General features: G+C 38.9%; 1 protein-coding gene across 1 annotated transcript in view; it reads right to left on the bottom strand.

Moving 5' to 3' along the window:
- Positions 1-2,443: 2,443 nt before the first annotated feature.
- MBD2 (methyl-CpG binding domain protein 2) overlaps positions 2,444-24,464 on the bottom strand; it is a 66,688-nt gene continuing 44,667 nt past the window's right edge. The window contains exons 4-7 of the mRNA XM_012745505.3: positions 12,196-12,286; positions 10,654-10,831; positions 6,276-6,414; positions 2,444-2,922 (exon numbers count right to left, since the gene is read on the bottom strand). Coding sequence (XP_012600959.3) covers positions 6,288-6,414; positions 10,654-10,831; positions 12,196-12,286 — 396 coding nt within the window. The 3' untranslated portion in view covers positions 2,444-2,922; positions 6,276-6,287. The remainder of the gene's footprint in view (positions 2,923-6,275; positions 6,415-10,653; positions 10,832-12,195; positions 12,287-24,464) is intronic.

Here is a 24,464-nt window from a genome sequence, read left to right as displayed (position 1 = left end):
TTCAGCAAACATTTATTGAGTGCTTACTATGTGCCAGGCACTAGGCTAAGCGTTGGAGCTATAACAGGGAACAAGACAGACACACCCTTGCTCTCATGGAGCTTACATTCTAATAGAGAGAGAGAGACAAAAAAGTCAACAAATAAAATACAGATTTAGAAAATTTCTACAAAGGAAAAACACAGGGTGGTGAGGTGGAAAATAAAGTGTTACAGAGATAGGGGGTAGTTAGAGTTGTCAGCAAATGCCTCTTGGAAGTGATGGGACAGTGACACCCATGGGGATAATGACAAGAGCGTGCTCTCATGTGAGCACCCACTATGTGCCGGGCATTGTGCTACATACACACTTTATAGACAGTGTCTCACTGAAGCCTCACAACAGCTCTATGAGGTAGGTATTATTATTCCTATTTCACTGAGGAGGAACAGGCTCAAAGAGATTAAGTAACCTGACGAGTCACACAAATGGCAAAACCGGGATTCAGACACAGGTTCTCCTAATTTCAAAGTGCTTGCTCTTAAAAATGACTCTAAACTGCGTACAAAGATAAGTGAGGGATTCTGAGCAGGGAAATGATACGGTCACATTTGCTTGTTTGGAGGATCATTCTCATGATTTTATGGAGGAGAAAAAAGGGGGATGGAGAGAGGGAGAAGGAAGGGATGGGACAGTGGACAGGTGAACAAAAAAAGGAAGCCATAAGAGTGCGAAGGAGAGGAAAGGAGGTTCACGTGAAGGTAGAGGTCATGGAGGTGGAAAAGAGACATACTCGTAAGAAGTGCAGTTGATAGTTCTATCAGGATTGGGGGGGACTCGGAAGCAAGGGTGGCATCTGGGATCACTCCTGTGCTTCCACCTTGGGCAATTAGAGATGGTTTGTTTCACCCGAGTTAGGGAATGCAAGATGGTGGTAGGTTTTTGGGGGGATAAAATGAAGAATTTTGGGCATGTCCAGTGGATATATTAGGAACACCCTGGACTTATGGGCTGGTCCACAGTGGAACACCATGCAATGGCTTTTATACCTTGTTCTCCACCTGAGCAAAGTATATAAGAAAAAAACCCCAAATTTTGTATGTGTGTACATTGTGTTTTTGCTTTTACAAAGCTGTTTATAAAGGTACATATAGCTTCGTTAGATTGCTTTGTAAAAAGAATATATGATCACCAAGGTGCAGTTACTCGAAGCCTGATTACAAAGGAATAATCAGGGACGTGGGGGAGGAGGGGAAAAGCCCTTGGACATCCATTCTAACTAGTCATACTTTTTCTCTGAAAAAGAAATCAATATGAACTCCTACCCCCACCCTAGCTGGGACAATTCTGATGGGCCCAGCGCACTCACTTTCTTCCAATCGTTCTCCCAGAGTCTGCAAGTTTCCCTGTTCATCTGCCATCAGGGCTACTCAAGGAAACTGGTGGCTTTAGGCCCAGGGATCAAAGTTGAATGTAAATCGGGAATTTCAAGAAGCATTTATGTAGTTTGGCATAAAGGTCCAGGAAACACAGCAGCCCAAACCTAGCCAGTCATAGTGGTGTGCTACTGCTCTCTTCTTTCCCTTCCTTGGGAGTTGGAAGAGAGCTGGAGGTAGTGGTAATAAAATGTACAGGTGCAACTGATGTGGAATTGATCAGATCCTTGACTGCATCCTTTCAGGTCTAATTTGAAAAGAACTCAAGAGTTAATAAGTAAATATATCCTTCCTATAGAATGACTTTATTTTTGCACTATTTCTCAAAAGTTGCTTATAACCACTCCCTCCCTTCCTTGGAATTGATTAATTTAAGTATATTTTAATTTTAACGCTCATTTAATAATGCGATTCCAGTTTTAGTAATTAAATATCAAGAAATGTAAGTGATAATGAAAGTTACGTTCATGTTTCAACAGAAAAAAAAAATGTTAATACTTTGGAGGCCAGGTACTGCTGAGGAAAGTATTACAAACTGGTTCATTAAGCAACTCTCCCTAGAAGATGTTTCTCACTGTGGCAAAGAAACTGACTTGCACCTGTAATTAACTTAGTAAGGTAGTGCATGTTAGAAAGTGCCAAACATTCTAAAAAACAAAACAAAACCAAAAAAAAAAAAAAAAACCACAACAAACATGGACTTCTAATAACACCTGAAGGGTACTCATGTACTTAACTCATGCCCAAGGGGAGAAAAAAGCTTTATTCTTATAGAACTATCAAAAGTATTAGTCACACAGGCAAGGGAAAAGAAATTATACATGCTAGATGACAACTTAGAAATTCTGGTGAAAGCACAATTCTCACAATGTCCAGAGGCAATAGCTCATACTTGCTAATGTATGAGCTATTTTCCGCTACCTCTATTTCAAACCTAAGGCCCAGGGATCAAAGATGAATGTGTATCGGGAATGCTAATGAAGGGCTCTTTATTGTGTATGTTCTTTAACAGAAAGAATTCCAATCAGTCTGTGAATATAATCATTTATTTGTCTTTACAGTGACGATGGAAGAATGTACAGGTATCCTCTTTCAATAAAGTATAAAAATCTGTTTATATACAGTGAAGTCACAATAATTTTTAATTGGGAAATTTATTTGGTACTCCTGATCTGCTCATATGAAAACTGGGGGGGAAACAAATATTTCCTGTAAGTGCTACATTTCCAGTAGATTGCACCTGGCATCAAAAGCTCAGCTTTATCTTAAGGGTCCAGCTCGATATTACAAAAGACTAATTTTTAAGTCCTAGGACTCAAAATAAACATCATCTTTTGAATAATAGATATATACATCAAAAATACATCTAAAAAGGCATTGGTTAGTGCTATTAAAAAGCTCTATTCGTGTGCTCGGGTACATTTTTTTCTTACAGGCAAAACCCAGTGGAAACGTTTTTGTTCAATTTCTAGAAATTTTCTCTTGGGGAAAGTCGGTCGAATGTTACCTATAAGAAAAAAAGAAAAGCTTTAGTAATTCAATGATTTCTCAGGTGAGATATAGACAAAACTCAAAGTAATTAGAGGCTAAATTTCACTTAGAACCATGTTTTTACAGCCTTGATTAGCATTCAGTTACAGCACTTTATAAATAAAAAGTGCTCAACACTATCCCCTCATTGTTTCAAGTGTTTTATTTTGATGATAGCCTTTAATACCCATTTCATTTTCCAAAGAAATCATATATCCCTTTGTATGTTTATGCAAATATTTCCTATCTACAGTGAACTAAATCAGCATTAAAAAAGAATTCAAAGGACATACAAATGAAAAAACATAACAGATACAGACAAATCCAAACATATTTTGAGAAAATTTAGGAAAATTTCTATTCATGGTGACTTATTTTACTTTAGAGCATTTATAAATGATAGATATCACTGAGTTTTCTTACTGTCTAACCTGGGTGAAATGATACTGTGTAACTGCAAACTGAACTATTCGTGTATTTGGTGTGATATCTCATGTGTAGATATATTTTAACACTACATATTTTAACACTGTTTTTATAGTTTTCTTTTTCTTGCAATCATTCCTAAAATGTCTGTCTGAGAACCTGGACATTTCTCCCTGATGGTAAAATCTAAGTAACACAGTAAATATCAACCTGTTATTTAACTAACTAAATAAACATCCACTTTGTTAGTAGGAAAGATTAGAAAAAGCTGCAGCATGAGGTTGACAGATCCCAAGGAAACTGGGTTCCACCTCTTATGAGCCATGTGAAGTTGGCCATGTCCACCCTTTGCCAAGCTAAGTCCTACCTATTCCACCGGTTATTATGAACATCTAATTAAGTCATGTGGCCAGTCTGGTTTAATAAACATTTCAGGCATCTATGTGGCTAAATGAGTAAGTTAAGTAAATTTAATTTTCATAACTAAGAGGTACTTGTAAATCTTCCCCAATCTACAAGTCTAATGGCCTGGTCTAATAATGTCATTCTCAAGTTTAGAATATGACATACATAATTTGAATCTCTCCCTATCTAACATGCCAAAATAATGGCTACTTTTTAAGAACTGATTAAAACTCTAATGACTCAACATTAATTAGTTTGTCACTACCACTATCCACATTTGTGTAAGGCAATGAGCAGTTGTCAGCTTCTATGTAAGAATAGTGTCTAACACATTCTTGCTCACATAAATAAGAGTGTGGCCTTAATATCAATCTGCGAAATAATATGCAAAGGAAGCAAGGGTCTAGTAAAGCCTCAATCAGGTGACCCTTGATTACCTAAAAGTGATTTCATGCACTGAAGAGACAGCAGGCCTGAAACCTCAGACAAAAGAAACACACTCCAGACTTCTTTCTGAAAGACCTCACACACATTAAGTACTCTCATCAAAACCCCTAAAACACACCCTTGCCAGCTTGGAAAGCAAAATTCAGAGTGTCAACACAGCATCTTCCTCTCCTTAGTAAGAAAAAAAAAAAAAAAGAGTTAAAATAGTACTGAACGGAACTGGATTCAAATGGTTCAATATGGTCAGGAAACTGTGTGACCCAACAGTGCCGCTGTCAGTGGACATGGAAACCTAAGACATTATATTTAGGGTATCGCTGTGGCATGAGCCACTCCTGAATTAAGAAAAAAACATGCATGGCAAGAGAATTATATGTTAAAAATTAAACTCACCCTCCCTGCACACTCCTTACCCTCACTCTGTTCCTCTCCCAAACAGAACTCCCTCCCACCCAGCTCAAGTGATGGCTCCAGTGAGAAACCTGAGGCTCACTCCTCACCACTCTCTCACCCTCACTTCCGATTGACCACCTGGTCAAGTTGGTTCTATCCCTAAACATATCTCAGATATACTCTTTTCCTCTTCAACTCCCCACTCCTCATCACATCAACACCCTCCTGAAGCCATCATCATCTCTTCTGGACCACTACAACATCACCCCAACAGATCCAAACCCTGATCCAAGCCTTCCCTACTCTAATCCTTTTTTTCATGCAGCAGCCAAAGGAATCTTGTAAATAAGCAAATCTGACCAAGCTACTGGCCCTTCCGTGAATTCCCACTGGTTTTGATGATCAAGCTCAAAGTCCTTAACAACCCACAGGTACTTCCTGATTAGGTTCATCTCCCTCATGCTCCCCCACCCTTCCGCAAGCCTGCTGCATTCCAACCACAATGATCTTTTCTTAGTGCCTTAAAGACACCAAGTTTCTCCTTGCTGTTCCTTCTAATTGGAACACTTTGTACCCAAATGTCCCCTGGCTCACACTTATGCGTCTTTTAGGCTCAATGTAAATGTCACTTCCTCAGAGAGGCTTTGCTAACTCTTTACATCACATTAGCCCCTCTGTCCCTCCCTCTCAGTTTTTGCCTCAAAGGAAACTAATAAATAATCAGTTATGGATGACAGAAAGTAAGACAAGGCCTGCCAAAACAAAGCAGGATAGAAGTTGGGGAGATGCCACATGAAGCCTGAGAGATTTGAGTGTGATCACCTAGGGAGAATATACACCCATGAACCTTGTATGTGAGTTTAGAATAAGATCAATTTTGTGTTTTTAAGGTAAATTATTTATTATATTTTTCAACGTTCCTTCTTGTTCTCCTTGCATGAAGTCCATGCTAGGGAGAACCTAGAAAGAGAAAGGGATTTTGCCTACTTTGTCACCATAATTTTTAAGAGACAACACGGCCAAGAAGGCTGGTGGGGTGGAGCTGACAGCCACCTTCCTCTCCTGCAGACATCCTTCCCTACCTGACATTGTCCTCTTCTGCTTTTCTCTAATGACACCTTGGAGGTTTTCCACCTGCTCTTAATAAAGCAGACTGTATCCCTTGCAAGTGGCTGCAGAGTGTGAATGTCCTCACAGAATGAGAACAAAGGATGCATTAACTCCTGTCTCTGGCCCTCAACACACTTGACTGCCACACTACAAAAAAACATTTTTTTTTCCTTAGGGCAAGGGTGTTTTATTATGAAAACAGAATAAAAACTTTGAAACCAAACCATCCTTTCTAATTTAATGGAAAATTTGTTATTTTTTATTGCTTTCTGTGTGTGTTACATGCAACTTGAAAAATAGTTCATGCGGCTCCCAAGGTGAAGAGACATGAGTTACATATGGTTCACGAGGCCCCAGGCTCAAAACGAGTGTGAGTTAAATGCAACTCACAGGGCGGTGAATGTGTTAAATCCAGAGAGAGGAGCCAAACAACAGCACATGCATAACCTCACAGTGCCTTTATTCACTGCTGAGAGGCTATAAAGGGAAAATAACAAGAGAATAAAACATCTTAAGTTCCAAGTCTCTCTCTCTCTGGTGTCAGTTTACCTGATTAGATTCTTAGGCTTCATCTCCACTGTCCATTTCAATATCCATCTCTTCTGTATCAGCAGCGCGGGACAAGATGTCCGCCATTAGTGCTTCTTCCAATTTCTTTCGCACTTGCTGTACTCGCTCTTCCTGTTTCCTTTGGAAAATTAGAATAAAAGGACACTGAAAATTTCGCAAGTAATAAAAATATGAAACTGCTACAAAAGTCCATCCTTACTTCAAAATCATTAAATTCCTAAGAAAAATACACTTCCTTGTCAATCTTCGCAAAGTTTGCCTCTGCACTCAAACCAAATCACACCGACGAGCCTTGTCAAAAAGAGAGAGGTTCACACAGGCAGTGATTCCTCCTCTCACAGAGAATTCTGGAAGGAATAGATTGACTTCAGTGACCTTTTCCTCAACTTCAAAAATTGTAAGTATGCGAAGACTTGGGTTTATGCTTACAAAGTATAATCAGAAATAACTTGGAAGCAGGCATAAAAGAGGAAGGGAACATGAAAAAGGAAGGAAAAGCTACTTGTTTCATGAAGTGCTGAGAAAGACAGAGGAGACAGAGACGCAGTAAGCTGGGATTTGATCTGGCATTCTGTGGCAAGGTTAGCAGAGGCTCTCTCCTGGGTTCCCAGGTCTGCAGGCAACGGGTCAGCATGTAGGAACCACAGCCACATTATTTTGCATTCAAAGGACAGGGACTGAGAAGCAGCTCTTCAACTGAGAGCGAGTAGCTGAAGAACATCCCACAAGTGTCTTTGTGTCTCAGTAATTGCAAAGGGACCTCAGAAGTGAGACTTAGTAACTCCAAGTCATAAAAGAGGCTCTGAACTGTTAGATGGAGAACAAAGCATGGGAAGAAAGGCTGTTGCAGCACTTTCTCTTTAGAAGGCAGAAAAGAATTGAGAGTAGTTCCCGGAGACAGCAAGAGAGAAGTTCCTAAAATGTGTCTAGCAAGCAAAGCACGGGAAAGAAAAATTTACATCCAGAACCAAGCAGAGAGGCAAAGGTTGGTTCAAAATCACTAAATTTCTAAGAAAAATACACTTCCTACTCAACCTTCACAAAGGTTGCCTCTGCACTCAAACCAAATCACACCGATAAGCCTTGTCAAAAAGAGAGATGTTCACATAGGCAGGAGAGGGGACTGATAAGTAAAGGTCCTTGGGAGAACAGGAACTGAAGAGAGGCAGAGGAGGGACAGTCAGCCTGGAACAGAAAACAGGACCCTCGTCTCCTGCGACCAGAGCAAGGTGGTCAGGATGGATGTACTGTGAGAGATGGAGCAGCCCAGTGGCAAGAGATGCAACAAGGTATGTACTGAGGGCTCTAGTGAGGGAAAAAATGATTTTTTTTCTACCAATAAATGAGGAAGACAGATTGTAGCACTGCCCCAACCTGGGACAGCAGAAAGGTAGAGGAGCAATGTTATAGGCGATTCCATTAAGGGCCACTGAGTACCCACTCCTGGGGGCCTCAACCAACTGCAGAGTTGCACTCTCATTCTACCCCAGAGCATGCTGCTGTTGCCCAAATGGGACTGTGTGCAAGGTGGTGAAGGTAAAATATATGTACTGTGAAGCCACAATGTTAGGTATCTTTGTTGAACTCCTAAAACAGCACAAAGAGTGAAAAGGTATGGACTTCCACTTTTTAAATAAATCTTCAAAAAGAGCAAGGTTGTCACTGAGCCAATCTGAGCTCTGTACCTTCTGTCATATGAAAAGAAACTGGAGTTCAGCAGATTTTCACGTAAGAGGAGGTCAAGGAGAACACATTTGTGTATCTCATGTAGAGTTAGTCTCACCTCCGTCTCAGTGACTCAAAGTTTATGACAAATGGTAAATCAGTCTCACTGGTGTCTCTCACTCCTGATAAGAGGGCACAAGACGCTGCACAGCTGCCCCAGAGTGATCCATCAGGAAGACGGTGTCAGTGGAGCGAATGGTGCTTTTGGATGGAGAAGTGTATCTTTAAACTCTAACATTTGCCATTGATTTTCTTCTATCTTGAGCATTACTCTTCACATTTATGACAGCCAAAATTAAAGCATTTGCCCATTGTAGTAGGCAGAATTCTAAGACTGTCCCCGAGAGTCCCCCTCCCCCAACACTACCCCCAAATACACTCCTCATGATCTATACTCCTTATATAATTCCTTCCCCTTAAGGGTGGGCAGAACTTGTGAACATGATGGGATATCACACCATGATCAGGTTACTAATCAATTAACCTTGAGTTAATCAAAAGAGGGATTACTGGAGTGGACCTGACCTAGTAAGGGCCCCTAGTGGGGCTGGACCCTTCCTGAAAGAAGCATGGAAAGGCATATGGAAAGAGCCATGTGGCAAGGAACTGCAGGAAGCCTCTAGGAGTTCACAGAGGCCTCAATCCCAGAGCAAACAAGAGAACAGAGGCCTCAGCCCTACAACCACAAGGAAAGAATTCTGCAGAAACCATGTGAGCTTGAAAGAGAACCCCAAGCTCCATAAAGGAATCCATTCTAGATGGTACTTTGAGTTCAGCCTTATAAGACCCAAGCAGAGAACCCAATCACACTTGGCCCAGACTCCTGACCCACAGAACTGTGAGCTAGTAAATGGATATTATTTTAAGCTGCAAAGACTGTGAGAATTTGCCATAAACTATTAGAAAACAAATACACCCATTGATGACAATATTATCAAATATGCTGAAAATGTATACTTGAGATAGATCTTGTGTTGAGATCTTCAGTTGGAGGTTTAATATAAACAGAATACTGGCTACATAATTAGAGTAAGAGTAACAATTCCATTTGCAGTAATTTATTTTGAATCTAGGCTAACTCTACAAGGAATGTTTGCTTAATAATTTGTTATTACAATTAAATTAAATGATCGATTTGTTAGACAAATTTACCCAAAAAGGAAATCATCCAGAGTTGGCTTTGAGATAGTTTCCTTTATTATCAAAAGACCTGGCACTGAAGCCACCAACATTCCCCTGCTGTAACTCGGAGAACCTCAGTCAACACCCATAAGGACCTGGCAGAATCTCAGCTGATTAACTCAGCACTCGTTCTGAGACAGAAGAGAACTGTGTCTCCTGAGTAATTTTCTTCCTCAAGGGTAAGAACAATCCAAAGAGAAAGTTGATTCCTTTCCTTGATTTCACACTGTATTTTGTTTTTCTTACAAAATAAAGTTGGTCATAAATTCCATGCAATTCAACTTTGAACCATTTCATATCTTAGGAAAAGGAATTACCTTAAAATCCAGGGTTTTCTAATTATAAACCTAACTAGACTTATGCACTTAAAAACATTTTCATGTCAACTTTTTATGGACATAGAACAAATAAAATACAAGTATAAAGCATATTTTAAAACTATATATGATTCAAAAGTGCCATCTGCTGGTTTTGTCTAGGAATGATACTCCAGTAAAACTTTGATTTACATTCAGAGGATAGAAAGAGTGAAATGTGCACACTGTCATATTTTTAAAGAAAACATAAAACATACCTTACAGTATCACTGTAAGGTAATGATACTGAGGTCATAAATCCCTCATAAGAATATCTCTGGGGTCTTACTAACTGGAATAGTTTTATTTCTCCTGACCATGGTTTGCTTCTACTTTCTGGGCACTATCGATCTCAGCTGATGTTTGCCTTTTGCCATTTGCTGCTAAAAACCCAACCTGTGGCCCAGCCTTAGCAAGAGCAAAAGGTGTCAATAGAAGCAGTTTGTGTCCTTTCTTACTCCTGGCTCTGTTTCACTCTTTTACCCTTGGCTTCATCCTTCACATTTGCTTCTCATCTTGCTCTACTGTGTGTGCGTGCGTGCGTGCGTGTGTGTCTTTGAAGCCAATTTAAATCTTTATTTGAAACAAGGTGAAGTAGAGACAGATAAATCTCTAAATTGAGCTTAAGTGAGGTAAACAATCAAAATAACCAAATTGAACTGTAAAAACCCAAATGAGCTTAAAGCAGCATGGCTGTCATCTGCTTTAAAGAGAAATTTATCTCCAGACAAACCAATGAGGGAAGAAGTCATAAAATGCATGACCGAGGGAAGGGCATTCTTTAGAGCAGAAAGTCAGAAACCCAAATTGCAAAAGACACTGTAAAAATGATGTGTCGGGAACAGAACTGATCTGGTGCCTGGCCTTTGGACGTGACCACGATGATACCCCTGACACGCAGCATTTATACCTCTTCCAAGCGTGTATTTGTATGAAGGTCTTTTATCACCTTCCATCAGTTTCTGAAAAGTTCTGTAAGAAAAATGGACAACTTTCTGGATCATTTGTAACTTACCAGATGTGCCGCTGAACCTAATGGGCAGCATAAAATTTACCCAAAGGTAGAAACCAATTTTGTGATTAAACTGACTTACCTGATATCCTCATCTGTGACAATGAAAGCTTTGCAGAGGGGTTGAGATGTGTTGAGCCAAACAGCGGGGTTCTTTTCCACAGCAGCGGAGACTTGCCCTGTGATTGGTGCAGAGCTTGTGTGCAAAGCACTGGCAACAGCAGATAAAAGGGTCTCATCGTTGCTACCTGGACCAACTCCTGCAATTAGAAGTAAGTACTAGTTAAAGGAAACTTCTTGATGTGCTGAGCAAACCTATGTGACCCAAACCAACTGATATTTTTATATTCATTTGGGGCTATATATGTAAAACTGACAGAAGCCAAAGCAGCAAAGGATAATATCACATCTACTTAATAGACAGTACACACCAAAGAATTCACATTGAAGAAATAGTAACAAAATAGCTGAGCATGTTAATACAACTTTAACAAAACTTTAAAATAGGTTTCCTTAGGTACTAAACTTTTAAAAAGTTGGCTGTATTTCCTCAAGCAAGGTCAATGATTTTAATGATGTAAGAACCTTGTAAAGCCATTATATTCTAGTATCCCTATTAATGTATCCTTAGTGTCCAGGTATAGTTCCTCTTTGTAGCTTTTAACATTAATTTCCAACAATATAGCAACACTTATCTTCTTTGTTTCAAGATTTCAAAAGGAAAATCAATGCAAGCTGTTCCTGTAGCTTCAACAGCTTTTTTCAAATCCCTAATAAAATCTCCAAATTCACAGAACTAATAACTACACACCTTGATTACTTACAGGAGAAGGGCACCCTGCCCACATTCCATTGCATTGCTAAAAGTCCTACACTTGTTTAACTAGTTAAAGCAATAATTTCCAAGAACATAAAGGGATGAGACAATTGTCTAACCATAAATTATGAGGATTTTTGAGCAATCTGCAATATATCAAGATTTAGAAGCTGAAGTTCTAATACTCGAAAAATAATGCTTCTCTAAAACTTGGAGAGTCACCATATGATACAACAAGTAGACCAGTGATTGGGTTCTCCACCCCATGTCCCACTTGCTGCTATTATTGGACCAAAGGGCATCTGTTCCCACTGCCACTCACGGCCGGCAGCGGTTTGTGGAAGGAGGGGCAGAAGGAGAGCTTCGAGCTGTTCCTTTGGTAAGAGGATGAGAGAAAGAGCAGTGCTAGGGCCAGATGCTGCTGGAAGCAGGAAGCTGGGGAAAGGCTATTACTCTTCTGCATTCAGTGCTAAAAGCAGCACATTGATTAATTTATATGATGAACCTAACCTAAAGTCAAAATTTTTACACATAAAAAAATCAAGGTAATCTACTACACTGAAGCAGCCCTGCAATAAACAAGTGTTTCATGTACATTTTGCCTGGGTTTACTAAAACACAAGAGATATGTCATCCAGCAAGGTACACGATCCCCAAAGCAAAGACCTGGTGTCAGTCATTGCTGAATCCACAGCATCTAACACAGTGCCTGGCATACAGCAGGTACTTAAGAAATAGCATCTAACATAGTACCTAGCATACAGCCAGTACTTAATAAATATCTGCTCAACTGAACTTAGATAATACCTTGAAGACCTTTAGGTAGTTCCATGGTTTTTATAATTTGTTCTGTTACATCTGATGCACTAAGTCCTTGTAGCCTCTTCTCCCAGAAAAGCTGTAAGGCAAAATATCACTGTTAATGGATACATTCTTGAAACAAGAAAGTAGCGCATCGATGCTGTTGAATAATGAAATTTAAATCATTTCAGTAGTTTCCTATGATTTCCTCCTTTTTTTTCCTTATAAAATGCTAAATGATACTCCAAACATGAATTATTTCAATACATCATAATTCTCTTAGATGACATTAGTCAAAAAATGTTTTATGCAACCTATTTACTTGTCACAGTACTATAGATTGTTATATGCTATATAACTATATACAGTTTTTTATAAGGCATCTTCCAAAGAATATCATTTGAATTTCTTAGAGGTTCATTTGGCATGAAATTTTAATGTTACAATTTATCAGGGAAAAGAAAACAAATTAGATTATGTATTACCCTTTTACTCAATACCATTAGGGAAATAGCTACTCCACATAAGGGATTTTTCCAAGCCACTGAAGTTTAGCCCTTTAATTTAAAAGGGAAAAGACTATATTTTTATGGAAACTTTTCTAAAATGTCTTAGATACCCCATTGATATTTAAACTGAATAACATAATCATGAGTGACTTTCTCCCCGCTGCACAAGGCCTGGGTCCCCATGCCCTCTCATGGCCCCAGGTCATCATTATGGGCATTGGTGAGCACACCAAAAGCCTCTTCTATCGTGGGGGTGACTTAGGCACATAACAGCCTATTCAAACACTACACAGTTGAAGACAGTTGGGCTTTTATATTTTACATACTTTATATGTTTCATTTTCTCTCCCCATTTGCTATTATTCATCCATTCAACCTATATTTACTGAGCTCCTACTAGGTTCTGTGCTCGCCCTGCAGAGATGACAGTCGATAGGAGAGGCACTGTCCTTGTCCTCAAGCCTCATCTCTTTTCTAGTCTGCTTCATATTTACGGCAGCCAGAAAAACAGATAAGGGAATTCTCTACAGGACTCTGTATATCTGCCTTTAATCCTGGCAAGGGCCTGTCACACATTTGGTACTGAAAAAACATTTGTGTGAATGACTGCAAATGGGAGCAGCTGGACTGGGGGGGTGAAGATCCGGGGGGGCACATGGCCCATGTGGAAGCCCCAGCTGTAACATCCTCTAGATGTAGGACCTTGGAAAGGCTCTAGAACCTCTTCCAAAGCTTCGATTTCCTGTTCTGTACGTGGGCCAGCAATGGCTATGACACAAGGTTACTTGTGGGGATTAGTAAGGCCATATATGTAAAGCACCCGTTATACAGTAGGCATAAGGTTTACAGTATTTACTTTTAGCAAATCTTGGCCACTCCAAGGGCTTTGGGGGCATATATTCTGATTTCTGGATATATGTGAAGTATCAGATAATTGCCCTCTAGACAAATGAGAAGATACAATTAGTATAATCCTATTTATGACAGAAGAGTAATATGTTGGATTTATAATAACCTCAATGCTAGCCCAGACCTTTGGTATATGGTAACATCTCCTCACATCTCCCTCCCTATGAATCATATTATCAGTAGACTATGTGGTCAATATAAACAGGTCAACAATAAGAAGACATGAATACATTAATCATCATGGATGAAAAGTGATTAGGTAAAACTAATAATTGATGAATGTGACCAATGTCTCAAGAACCCCTGCCTGCTTTCTATCTGCTCTATGGTAGAATAATATCATCTGTGTTTTGAATATCACAGCTACAGAAAAAAATAAGGAAAACCAAACCCAGTTAAATTTCTAATGAAAAATATCAGTGAGGGAAATCAGTGAGTATAAGATTACTAAGTGCTTTTATAATTAAATTGTATATGAATTTATACTCAATTAATTATATTTAATCATAAAAGCACTTACTAATCTCATACTCACTGGTTTGTAAAAATAAATCAACACAACAAAAACTAAAAGCATGGGAATTATGGATATATACAATTGCTAATATTTTACATCAAAATATTCTAATTCCAGATATTCCAATTTTTTTAGATTCTATCATTTTTAATTCTTAATTTTTAAATTTCTGTCAATAAGAAAGAAAATATTACAATAATTTAGAAAGAAAAATTCAATAAAATAAATCTTGGATAGAACACGAGTGCATGGGTCTAGATTACATCATGTCCTGGTACCACCATATATCAACTGACAGCCCTCAAATGCAGCTGAAGTTAGAATCTGATATGCACAGATGCCCTCTGTATAAGAGAGGATATAAGAAGCCAAGAGTTTGCACATATTCTTTTGATGCTAAAACACCATCTTCAGAGTTCAGATGCAGAAAAAATAAAATGCTTTATGCCTTGAAAATGGGCATATATGTATTTACGTATGCCTGTGTGTATGTTTGTACCCACCCCTCATCCAGGGCAGAAAGGGAGAGTAGGAAAGGTTAGAGAAGGAAAGGAGACTAGTTTGAGAAAAGAAACATTTAAGTGATCAAGGTTACTTCCTTTCCATCCTTCTACCACTCACTCAAAGCTAACATAAGCTCATCTAATTTCACGGAGAACAAAGAGTCCTCGTGAGATAAATGTCTGCTTACATCTCAGTATGTTCCTAACTCACCTGTTTTGTACATCCATTTTCTAACATTCTTCTCTATCTTATTTGTTGGGGTAGGAGGTGATGAGGGTTCTTTACATTTTAAAATACATTTTAAATGTACAGACAGCTGGCATTATGCAAAGTGAAAGAAGCCAGTCTTTTCTATTCTGTGTGATTCCATTGCTATGACGCCTTGAAAAGGCAAAGCTATCATATCATATCAGGATGGTTGCCAGGGATTGGGGTGGAGAAGTGGGCTCCAGTGACAAAGGGTCACCATGAGGGGTTTCTTTGGGATGCTGCAGTTGTACCCTCTGGTTTTTAATACACTCAAACTTTATTCCGTTGATACAATGATGATTTTCTTTTTCTTTCCAAGCCAGTTCCTCAGCGAATGATCAATATGCACTATCTCGCTTCCCCAGCTCATTGCAACATTATTATCCCATCCCCCTTTCAATACAACTTTCACTAAATCTGCTGTAATGGTCAGCTCCTCTCACCCAATTCCATGATTTTTTCTCATTATCTCTGACCACCTTTTAGCCCTCAGTGCTTGGGAGGGACCAAAGGGAGAGATCTTCTGCCTAAGTTTAAAATGTCCTGATCTAGTAATTTATGAGCTCCTGGTTTTTCCAGGGTGATTGTGTTCACCTGGAGTTCTCCCCACTGCCTTACCTCCCCCAACTATCAGAAGTTTAAAGACAGCAATAGTCAAGAGATAAGTCTCTCTACATTTATAAGAAGTCCCCCTCTGTGGCAGCTACCTAGTCTCTTTCACCATGCTTCATCAACACGACAGGTATCATAAATCCTAACCCACCCACTGAAAATCTGATTTCACCTGCCAAATCCGATAGTTTTCTCAGCTTACTCTTGCTGCCTGGTGTGAGGCCAAATAACCAATAAATATAATACTTACAAGGGACAGTGATTTAATATTTAGAGAAACTCCAAAAATGTGCTATCACCTTCAGTTATTACATCCCTCTTTAATCCCCATTAACCAGATTCAAGTGCCTCTAATATCTTCTTTTTGTCACCTTCCAGGATATTAGAAAATTGGGTAGCTCCACATGTGCATAAGCTTATAATGACAATGGCCTGGTCAATGCTCTATGGAGGCAACCAGATGTCTGAGGGACAGGCACAGGATGGGATTAAAAGTCATCTAAAACCATGAAAGTGCCTAAAATATCGGTGACCGGGCAGGGCAACTTTGTAGAAACCATCTCACTAGTCACTGGAGTTCATCTCTACACCTTTTCTCTTCACAGTCCTCTGTACTTAGTACATCCAGGACATCAATGGAAGCACAGAGGCAGGCACTTTATCTTAGTGACCTAAAGGACAAGCATGATGGTATGTGACAACAGCTGCTTCTTTAGCAAGATCAATGATCAAACCTGTTTTCTGAAAGTAAGATTAACCCAGAACACAAGTTTAGCATTTTCTTAATTGCTGTGGATTTAACTTGAGCTTTGGGGGCTTTTTTCAAGAATATACAGAGAAGAGAAAGAGAAGTACACAGGGATCACAGACGATTCCTCATAACCACACATAAGCATAAACCCCTCTTCCGATGATCTGGAAACTCAGGCTGACAATGTTTATTATCTTTCATCACCTGAGCTTATTAATATGTATTCTGAATAGGTTTGTGTTCTTTGAGGAAAATCAAAAGAGAATGGCTTATTAGAAAAAAGTAATGAGAGGATCAATAATATTCAACAAATATTCTTTGAGTGCCCATTATATGAAAGGCATCTTGCTGGCCACTGGGGACGGTTGGCAGGATACTAGGTGACCACTGCTGTCAAAGAGCTTACTTACTATTAGGTGGAAAACAAGCAAAACTGTACAAGGCAGACTGCAAGCACTGTGACAGTGAAGATACAAAATTAACTCCAATTTGGGAGAAGGCTTCTAGGAAGAGGCAGCTCTTGAATAATGTGTAAGAATTCTATAGGCACATAGAAGAGGAAAGACTATTCCAATCCAAGGAAACAGCTTAAGCAAAGGCAAGGAGGTAACACAGAGTGTACAGGCCAGTGTTTCTAAATGATTTTCTAAAGAACAATAACCAGGGTGGCTTATTTTAAATGTGTATCCCAAGGCTTCATCTCCAGAAGTTCTATTCAGTAGGTCTGGGGTTAGGGAGCTAGTTTTATTTTATTCTTTTATGTGATTCCTTACGCGATTCTGTTGCAGACTCAGGGATCTCAGTATGAGAAAGACTGGTTTGGTTTGTGTTGAGAGAATGGTAGTGTACATGTAGAGGTGGTACACAGTGATCACCAAAATCTCCAAGTCTTATTCCTAATTATGCTAGAAGATAAAAAATACATCATTCTATACTCTTCCTTGCAGAGCACAAGAGGAAGGAGATATTTGCCTCCCTTTTATTTCACTCCAAGAGGACGTATTGAAGCATATTTAAAATGTAATTGTTTAGATTTAAATAGAGAAAGGGCTCGCCCAAAGTTGTTTTACCCAGGGACATTATGCCCCAGTCATGTTGTCTTGGTGGAATAGGGGGAGGAAGAGGAGGAAGCAGAAGAGGAGGGCAAATACCACTTAGCCATCAAGCCCTTCCCATAGGCCTGGCACTGTGTTGAGTGCTTTATGTACAGGAATTCAGTTAATCTTTCCTAGAGCATTTTGTAGAGGACATTATTACTCCCATTTATACAGATAAGGAAACTGAAGCTTGGAGAGGTTAAGTAACTTACCAAAGGTTACATAACTAATCAATGGTGCAGCTGAAATTAAAACTCAGGTCAGTATGATTAAACAGCTTGCTCTTAACAGCAAAAGCTCTGAAAGAGCATTTATGTCGTTTATGTCATCGGCTCTGCATTAGATCATATAGCACAGGCAGCCTCAGACCCTTCTATTCATGACATCAAAGGCTAAAGATAGATCAATAAATGCGAAGAAAACTGTCGAATTACTATTAATCCATCTAACTGCTAAGCAATAAATACTGTGCAAGTTGACAATCATAAGCAATCTATGCCTGATGCCTGCTTCCTCTTTATGCAAAATGAAGAAGGCCAGGCTTAGTTTTGAGGCAAAGACTGGCATAAAGTTTCAAGCTGATACAAAAATGTAATCTGGAGGCTGGGCGCGGTGGCTCACGCCTGTAATCCTAGCACTCTGGGAGGCCGAGGCAGGTGGATAGCTCAAGGTCAAGAGTTCCAAACCAGCCTGAGCAAGTGTGAGATGCCGTCTCTACTAGAAATAGAAAGAAATTAATTGGCCAACTAAAAATATATAGAAAAAATTAGCCAGGCATGGTGGCACATGCCTGTAGTCCCAGCTACTTTGGGGAGGCTGAGGCAGAAGGATAGCTTGAGCCCAGGAGTTTGAGATTGCTGTGAGCTAGGCTCACGCCATGGCACTCTAGCCTGGGCAACAAAGTGAGACTCTGTCTCAAAAAAAAAAAAAAAAAAAAAAAAATTTAAAAAAATGTAATCTGGAATACCTCATATGATAAAAATCGAAGAATTAGTGTAACATATATTACCTGCAAATTAACTTTCTCAGACCCCAGAGGAAAATATCAAGCACATGGACACCAAATTTTTATTTGGTGGGTGGAAATGAAAGACTGAGACCCCTACTGCAAGAAAATACTTCCAGATAAGTGACATGAACAATGGCATGAAAGCCAGTATTTCAAAAATGGAAGGAGAGAGGGAGTGACTTACTAAGCATATATAACTGCAGGCTTTTGAATTTCTTCTATAAGAATATTGTTTTAGATTAATTATACTAATAGCTACTTCTTAGAACATTAAAAAGCATCTACATCAAACATACCAGCATTATTTTCATCCATCATTATATTCAGGCAGGGGGCCTTTCCTTCAAAGTGAGGGGCTCTGTTAAGCTTCAGGCCCTGTGCATGAAGCTGGTGTTGGTAAGTATAGTGCCGAGGTAGAAAGAAGAAGGGAAGACTAGAGAAAGGAGACCCCTATGCTATATGCAGCAGTACTGAGGCAAATGTGATGTGATCCCATCCTGTGAATTTCTTAAAAGGAGGAGGACAGCAGAAAATAGTTCCGGCTGGATCTATGCAATACAAAGGAACCTTCCTATAATTCCTCATTAAAATAACCCAAGGACTTCCATCCCTGTTGTTCCTCATCAGGAGGGACAGGATCACGGCCAAGGTCCCCACAAGGGAACAGTCTGGGTAAGGGAGGAGGGAAGCCCAGGGAGTGAGGAGACCACCATGGGAGGAAAGAACTGAAGCCTGGAAAAGGATCAGAACTTTGTTCTATTTAAAGTCCAGTGAATAACATGGATAGCTTTTAATTAAAATTTCCTGAAACTGTAATTTTCTTGTTATTTTTAGTCCATCTAGTTCCATGTTGTGATGATAGTAATGCCCTTAGAAAAACCTCAAAAGGGCTCTGAGCTTGTTTCAAGAATAGAAAGTAGGAAAGAACACAGGCTACATTTCTGTGCTGCAATGAATCAAGGAGGAAAAAAAAAACACCCTAACCAGTAGCAACGGTCTGGAGCAGCATTTCTCAATCGTGACATTTCTTGACATTTTGGGGTAGCTGTTTAGGAGCATGTTTGGTCTATACCCACTAGATGTCAGTAGAACCACCCCAGTTGTGACAAACAAAATAAATCTAGGGACATTCATTGCCAAGTATCCCCGAGTGGGGTGAGGAGGTAGAGAAGAAGGAAAATCGGGTCTACTTGAGAACTACTCACTGGTCCAGAGAAAGAGAAAGAGGATAGAAAGACAGCAGGTTTGTAACAGCTGGGCAGAAAGGACAGCCTTTCACTGCATATGCCAATCCCTGCAACCAGCTCCTCTCAACTTTCAAGTCTCTGTCTCAGCTCCTCATTCCTGGGCCTTGGAAGAAACACTACATGGCTTGGAGCTGGGAGCCTCTGTTTTCACTGCCAGACAGTGAGGGAGTGTGAGGCACCAGGCATACTTGTGACTAGCATAAAGCACGAGTGGGAGAAATACTTCTTACCTTGGAAATTCAAAGTCAATGTGTTTGCTGATAGAACCATAATTCTAAACAGTAATTATTTTTAATAAATCAGATATACTTTAGATTAAATGGTCATTTATAGATGGGTCTGGGATGATAGTATCTTTTTTTTTTTTTTTTGAGACAGGGTCTCACTTTGTTGCCCAGGCTAGAGTGAGTGCCGTGGCGTCAGCCTAGCTCACAGCAACCTCAAACTCCTGGCCTCAAGCAATTCTGCTGCCTCAGCCTCCCAAGTAGCTGGGACTACAGGCATGCGCCACCATGCCTGGCTAATTTTTTCTACATATATTAGTTGGCCATTTAATTTCTTTCTATTTCTAGTAGAGACGGGGTCTCGCTCTTGCTCAGGCTGGTTTTGAACTCCTGACCTTGAGCAATCTGCCCGCCTCAGCCTCCCAGAGAGCTAGGATTACAGGCGTGAGCCACCACGCCCGGCCTGATAGTATCATTTTTATTGGAAGATGTAAAAGTTCCAAATAACTGAAACAGGAAATTTTATATCACAACCCATAAATTAGAAAGCCCTTGCATGTACAGATTTTAGAAGGAGCTCTGGTATTTACCACAGGCTCAGGGATCACATGCAAATCTGTCCCTGACTACCGAGAAAGGCATGTGGCTCCATTTAGAATGACTTCAGGTGTTCAAGTATAGGCACAAGAGCAAAATAGGACAGACAGGTTGATTTTGAACATGTTCATTTCCATAAATTCTCAGGATGTAGCAATCAGTAGGCTTGGCTAATTCTAACACAAAATTCAGAGAAAAAGCATCTCACCAAACTGAATTGTAGGTAAACTTAAAACATATTTTAGCTCTCATATACTGTCTAAAAAGGCATCTTCCTTTTTGAAGTTATAATCTCCATTAGAACAAAATTAAACTGAGCATACAGAAACATGCTAAATTTCAATAATAAAACTAAGTTCATCTAAAACTCACATATACCCAAACTCCTATTTCTTATTGTTTAAACACTATATGCTGACTATCAGTCCCCAAGGCAAGAAGCCTGTAAGAATTGACTCTATAAGAAACCAGAAAAGCCAGAGCCCAAGCCTAAAGGTCCTGAGCCCCTACAAATATCACCCTTTCTCCCCAGCCAGCTTTCCTCCTGCCTCTGAGAAGTCAGTACCCGCTGCCTTCCTAGGGTCCGCCCTGCCTTGTTGCTCACATCGCCTCCTGCCTCCTCCAGATTCTGCCCATCCATTTGCCCAACTCCTCCCATTTCCCATCTCCCCCTTCCTCTCCTTGGGCTTCTCCCCTTGCAGTGACAAAGACACTTGAACACAGACAACATGAACGTCCATATTCACACTGCTTCCCCTTCAACCTGTCTCTGTCTTCCTCCTACTACTAGTACAGAAACCTTCTAATTTCCTCACTTTCCACTCAGTATTTTCCTTCTAATCCAGGCTCTGCCCCTATGATTACACTAACACTGACCTTACCCAAGTTCACAGTAACCTTCTAATTATCAGATCAAACTCCTAACTCAACCCCCTCTGCCCTGTTCACAGTTGCATTCGCCTGCTGTCAGAAGCCTTAGGAAAGTCTGCCCTTCACGATGGTTCTCCGTATGTTTCTGTATTCTCTGCTGCTGTTAGGCAACAAATTTAAATGTCTAACATTAATTGTCAAAGAATTAAGACTATATGCATTTTTTTCTTTTTTCTAGTAGAAAATATTTAAAACACATAAGATAGGTGATATGCTTTTGAAAGTATGTGAGGACAAAGGTATTAATACTTGTAAAATAGAAAAAGCAATCATTACCATAAATATCTCACCATGTTTATAACTATTATGTACCTATAATAATTAGAAAGAAAAAAAATCTCACCATTTTAAGATTTTTTTTTTTTTTTTGAGACAGAGTCTCGCTTTGTTGCCCAGGCTAGAGTGAGTGCCGTGGCGTCAGCCTAGCTCACAGCAACCTCAAACTCCTGGGCTGGAGTGATCCTTCTGCCTCAGCCTCCCGGGTAGCTGGGACTACAGGCATGCGCCACCATGCCCGGCTAATTTTTTTTTTTTTATATATATATCAGTTGGCCAATTAATTTCTTTCTATTTATAGTAGAGACGGGGTCTCGCTCTTGCTCAGGCTGGTTTTGAACTCCTGACCTTGAGCAATCCGCCCGCCTCGGCCTCCCAAGAGCTAGGATTACAGGCGTGAGCCACAGCACCCGGCCCATTTTAGGAGTTTTAATCTGCATAGTCTTTGTCTGTCAAGAGCATGATGCTAGACACATAGTTGGCACTCAAATGTTTGTAGGATGAACTTATGGCTAAGTAGGGGGAGTACATGCTTTAGTCCTGGCTCAATCACCAAATAGATGTTCAGTCTTAGGCAAATTACTTAATCTCCTTGGATATATTTTCACTAGTAACCCAGAAATAATAATAATGGTCATATCTGTCTCAGAATATTATCAAAACACTAACTAACAAAATATGAGAAAGTTATTGGAAAATACAAACTTTTTATCAAATTGCTCAGAATTTTTTCTAATGTTAGGATTTCATAAATTCAACGAATCTTATTCACTTGCATAAGGCATTTACTAAATCTAATCAAAGAATAAAGAATCCTGTTACATAATTATAGACTACAGCAAAAGCCAGAAAATGTGCACTTTACATTCACAGACTCTTGAAAAGCTAAATATACAAGACTCAGGGTTAGGGATATACAGATGAACAGTGTTTCCTGCCGAGAAGAAATTCACACTGTCCAGTTTACAAACTGCCCTATTTCAAATCAACCCCATAAAATGTCTGAGTAGTCTAGTTATGATCAGCAAAAACAATTTAAATACCATGGACTGCAAACATCAAAGGTCAAGCATAAGTTACCCACTTCTTCTGTCAGGGTAGCCTCAGAAGAGAGGGCTAGATAATGACTTGAAAATTATTACGTAAACCAAGGGAAAGCCTCATTCATGTTGCTGTGCAAACTAATACGTGATCTCTTAAGGCAAAAGATAACAATTTGGGCTAAAGCAACAAAGCAAAAGGCAAAAATTAGGGTTGATGAAGATGGAGGTACAGTAACCATCTGCTATAGTTGTTTTTCGAAATTTTGCCATGAATACTCTCTAACATACACACAGTATGCATATAAAACTTGTCAAATGCCCGAAAAGGTATAATTTTCCTAAGATGACCATGGCATAAGAATATCATTCATGGCACCTAAATTTTTTATGTGCTACTCCCACAGAAAAAGTTATAATAATAATTTTCTTATTGATACATCAGTTCATAGAGGGTCCTAGGTATGCCCCTTCACTACTTTTCACATATTTGTCACATGTCAGCATACTTAGAATTATTTGTTCAGTGTTGGTTTTTCTTAATAGATTGAAAGTTTTATGAGGACTGCGTACATATCTGACTTTTGTTTATCCTGCATCTGTAATATAATCAATAATATATGCTGTTGAATAAATGAATTAATGATTTCAAAACTCACGCAATTATAGGAACTTTGATCTCTAATATATAAAACTCTATTATTAGCTGTTTATCAGAAGAGATGCCCTTCAGAAAACCTTTCTTGAAACTAATTTTAATAGTATAAATTAATTCTGAATTTTTATAGTCAGATACTAAGATACTATTTCCTTTTTAATACTAGCAAATCAAGAAATAGAAGTAGATACGTACTATTTAAATATGATATTAAACAATTACTAGAATTAAAATCAAGTTATAAATCCTCAAAATTACCAGAAGTATGAAGTTAAATGGAAAACCCAGACCACAGAAAATAGAAATACCAGAACTGACAACAAATATTTAAAACAGTAATATAATAAACATAATGATAGAATTAAGACCAAACATATCTGTAATAGAATAAATGTAATGATAAATTCACCAATAAAAAAAATGACCTTCAGATCAAATTTTTAAAACAAAACTCAACTACATGTTTTATACAAGAAAAGTATCTAAAAATAACGAGACTCAGAAGCTGAAACTAAAAGGAAAATGCAAGGAAATAGCAAGCAAATATAAACATATAAAAAGATCCCAATATTACTGCAAAATTATTTCAAGGCAACAAGTGTCACAAAAGACAAAGTACAACCCATTATAATGAAATGCTATCTACAAAATAAATGTTTTCATCAATAAATTTGATAGAGTTGGAGTTTGACATTCCTTGAGGAAAAACTCATATATAAATTCAAAACTTGTTAGGGAAGGTCTCCCTAATACCTCATTCAATCTTTCATTTAGGTACTACCAATACCAGAGAAAATAGGATATCAAAATAAATATTACAAACATTTAAAATACTGTTAGAAAATACATAAACAACCTTATACCACTAAATTTGAAAATTATGAAAGGTACAAATTCCTAGAAGAACAAATTATAAAAAACTGGTAATAAGAAGAAATACAAAATATGAATATTCATCCATGTATCTATTTAAAACACTAAACCTGTAATTTAAAATTTTCCCACACAAAAATTAGGCTAAGATGTCTTCCCAATTAATTCTTCCAAACATGTAAAAAACTAAAACAAAAACAAAAAAACCAATTTTACAGACACTCTTTCAGGGAATATAAAAAAGTGGGATCAACGCCCAGCTCATTTTGTAAG

Source organism: Microcebus murinus, chromosome 17 (assembly GCF_040939455.1).
Source record: "Microcebus murinus isolate Inina chromosome 17, M.murinus_Inina_mat1.0, whole genome shotgun sequence".
Classification (NCBI taxonomy): Eukaryota; Metazoa; Chordata; class Mammalia; order Primates; family Cheirogaleidae; genus Microcebus; species Microcebus murinus.
The sequence above is the reverse complement of the archived record's forward strand: the minus strand, read 5'-3'. Positions and strand labels throughout refer to the sequence as shown.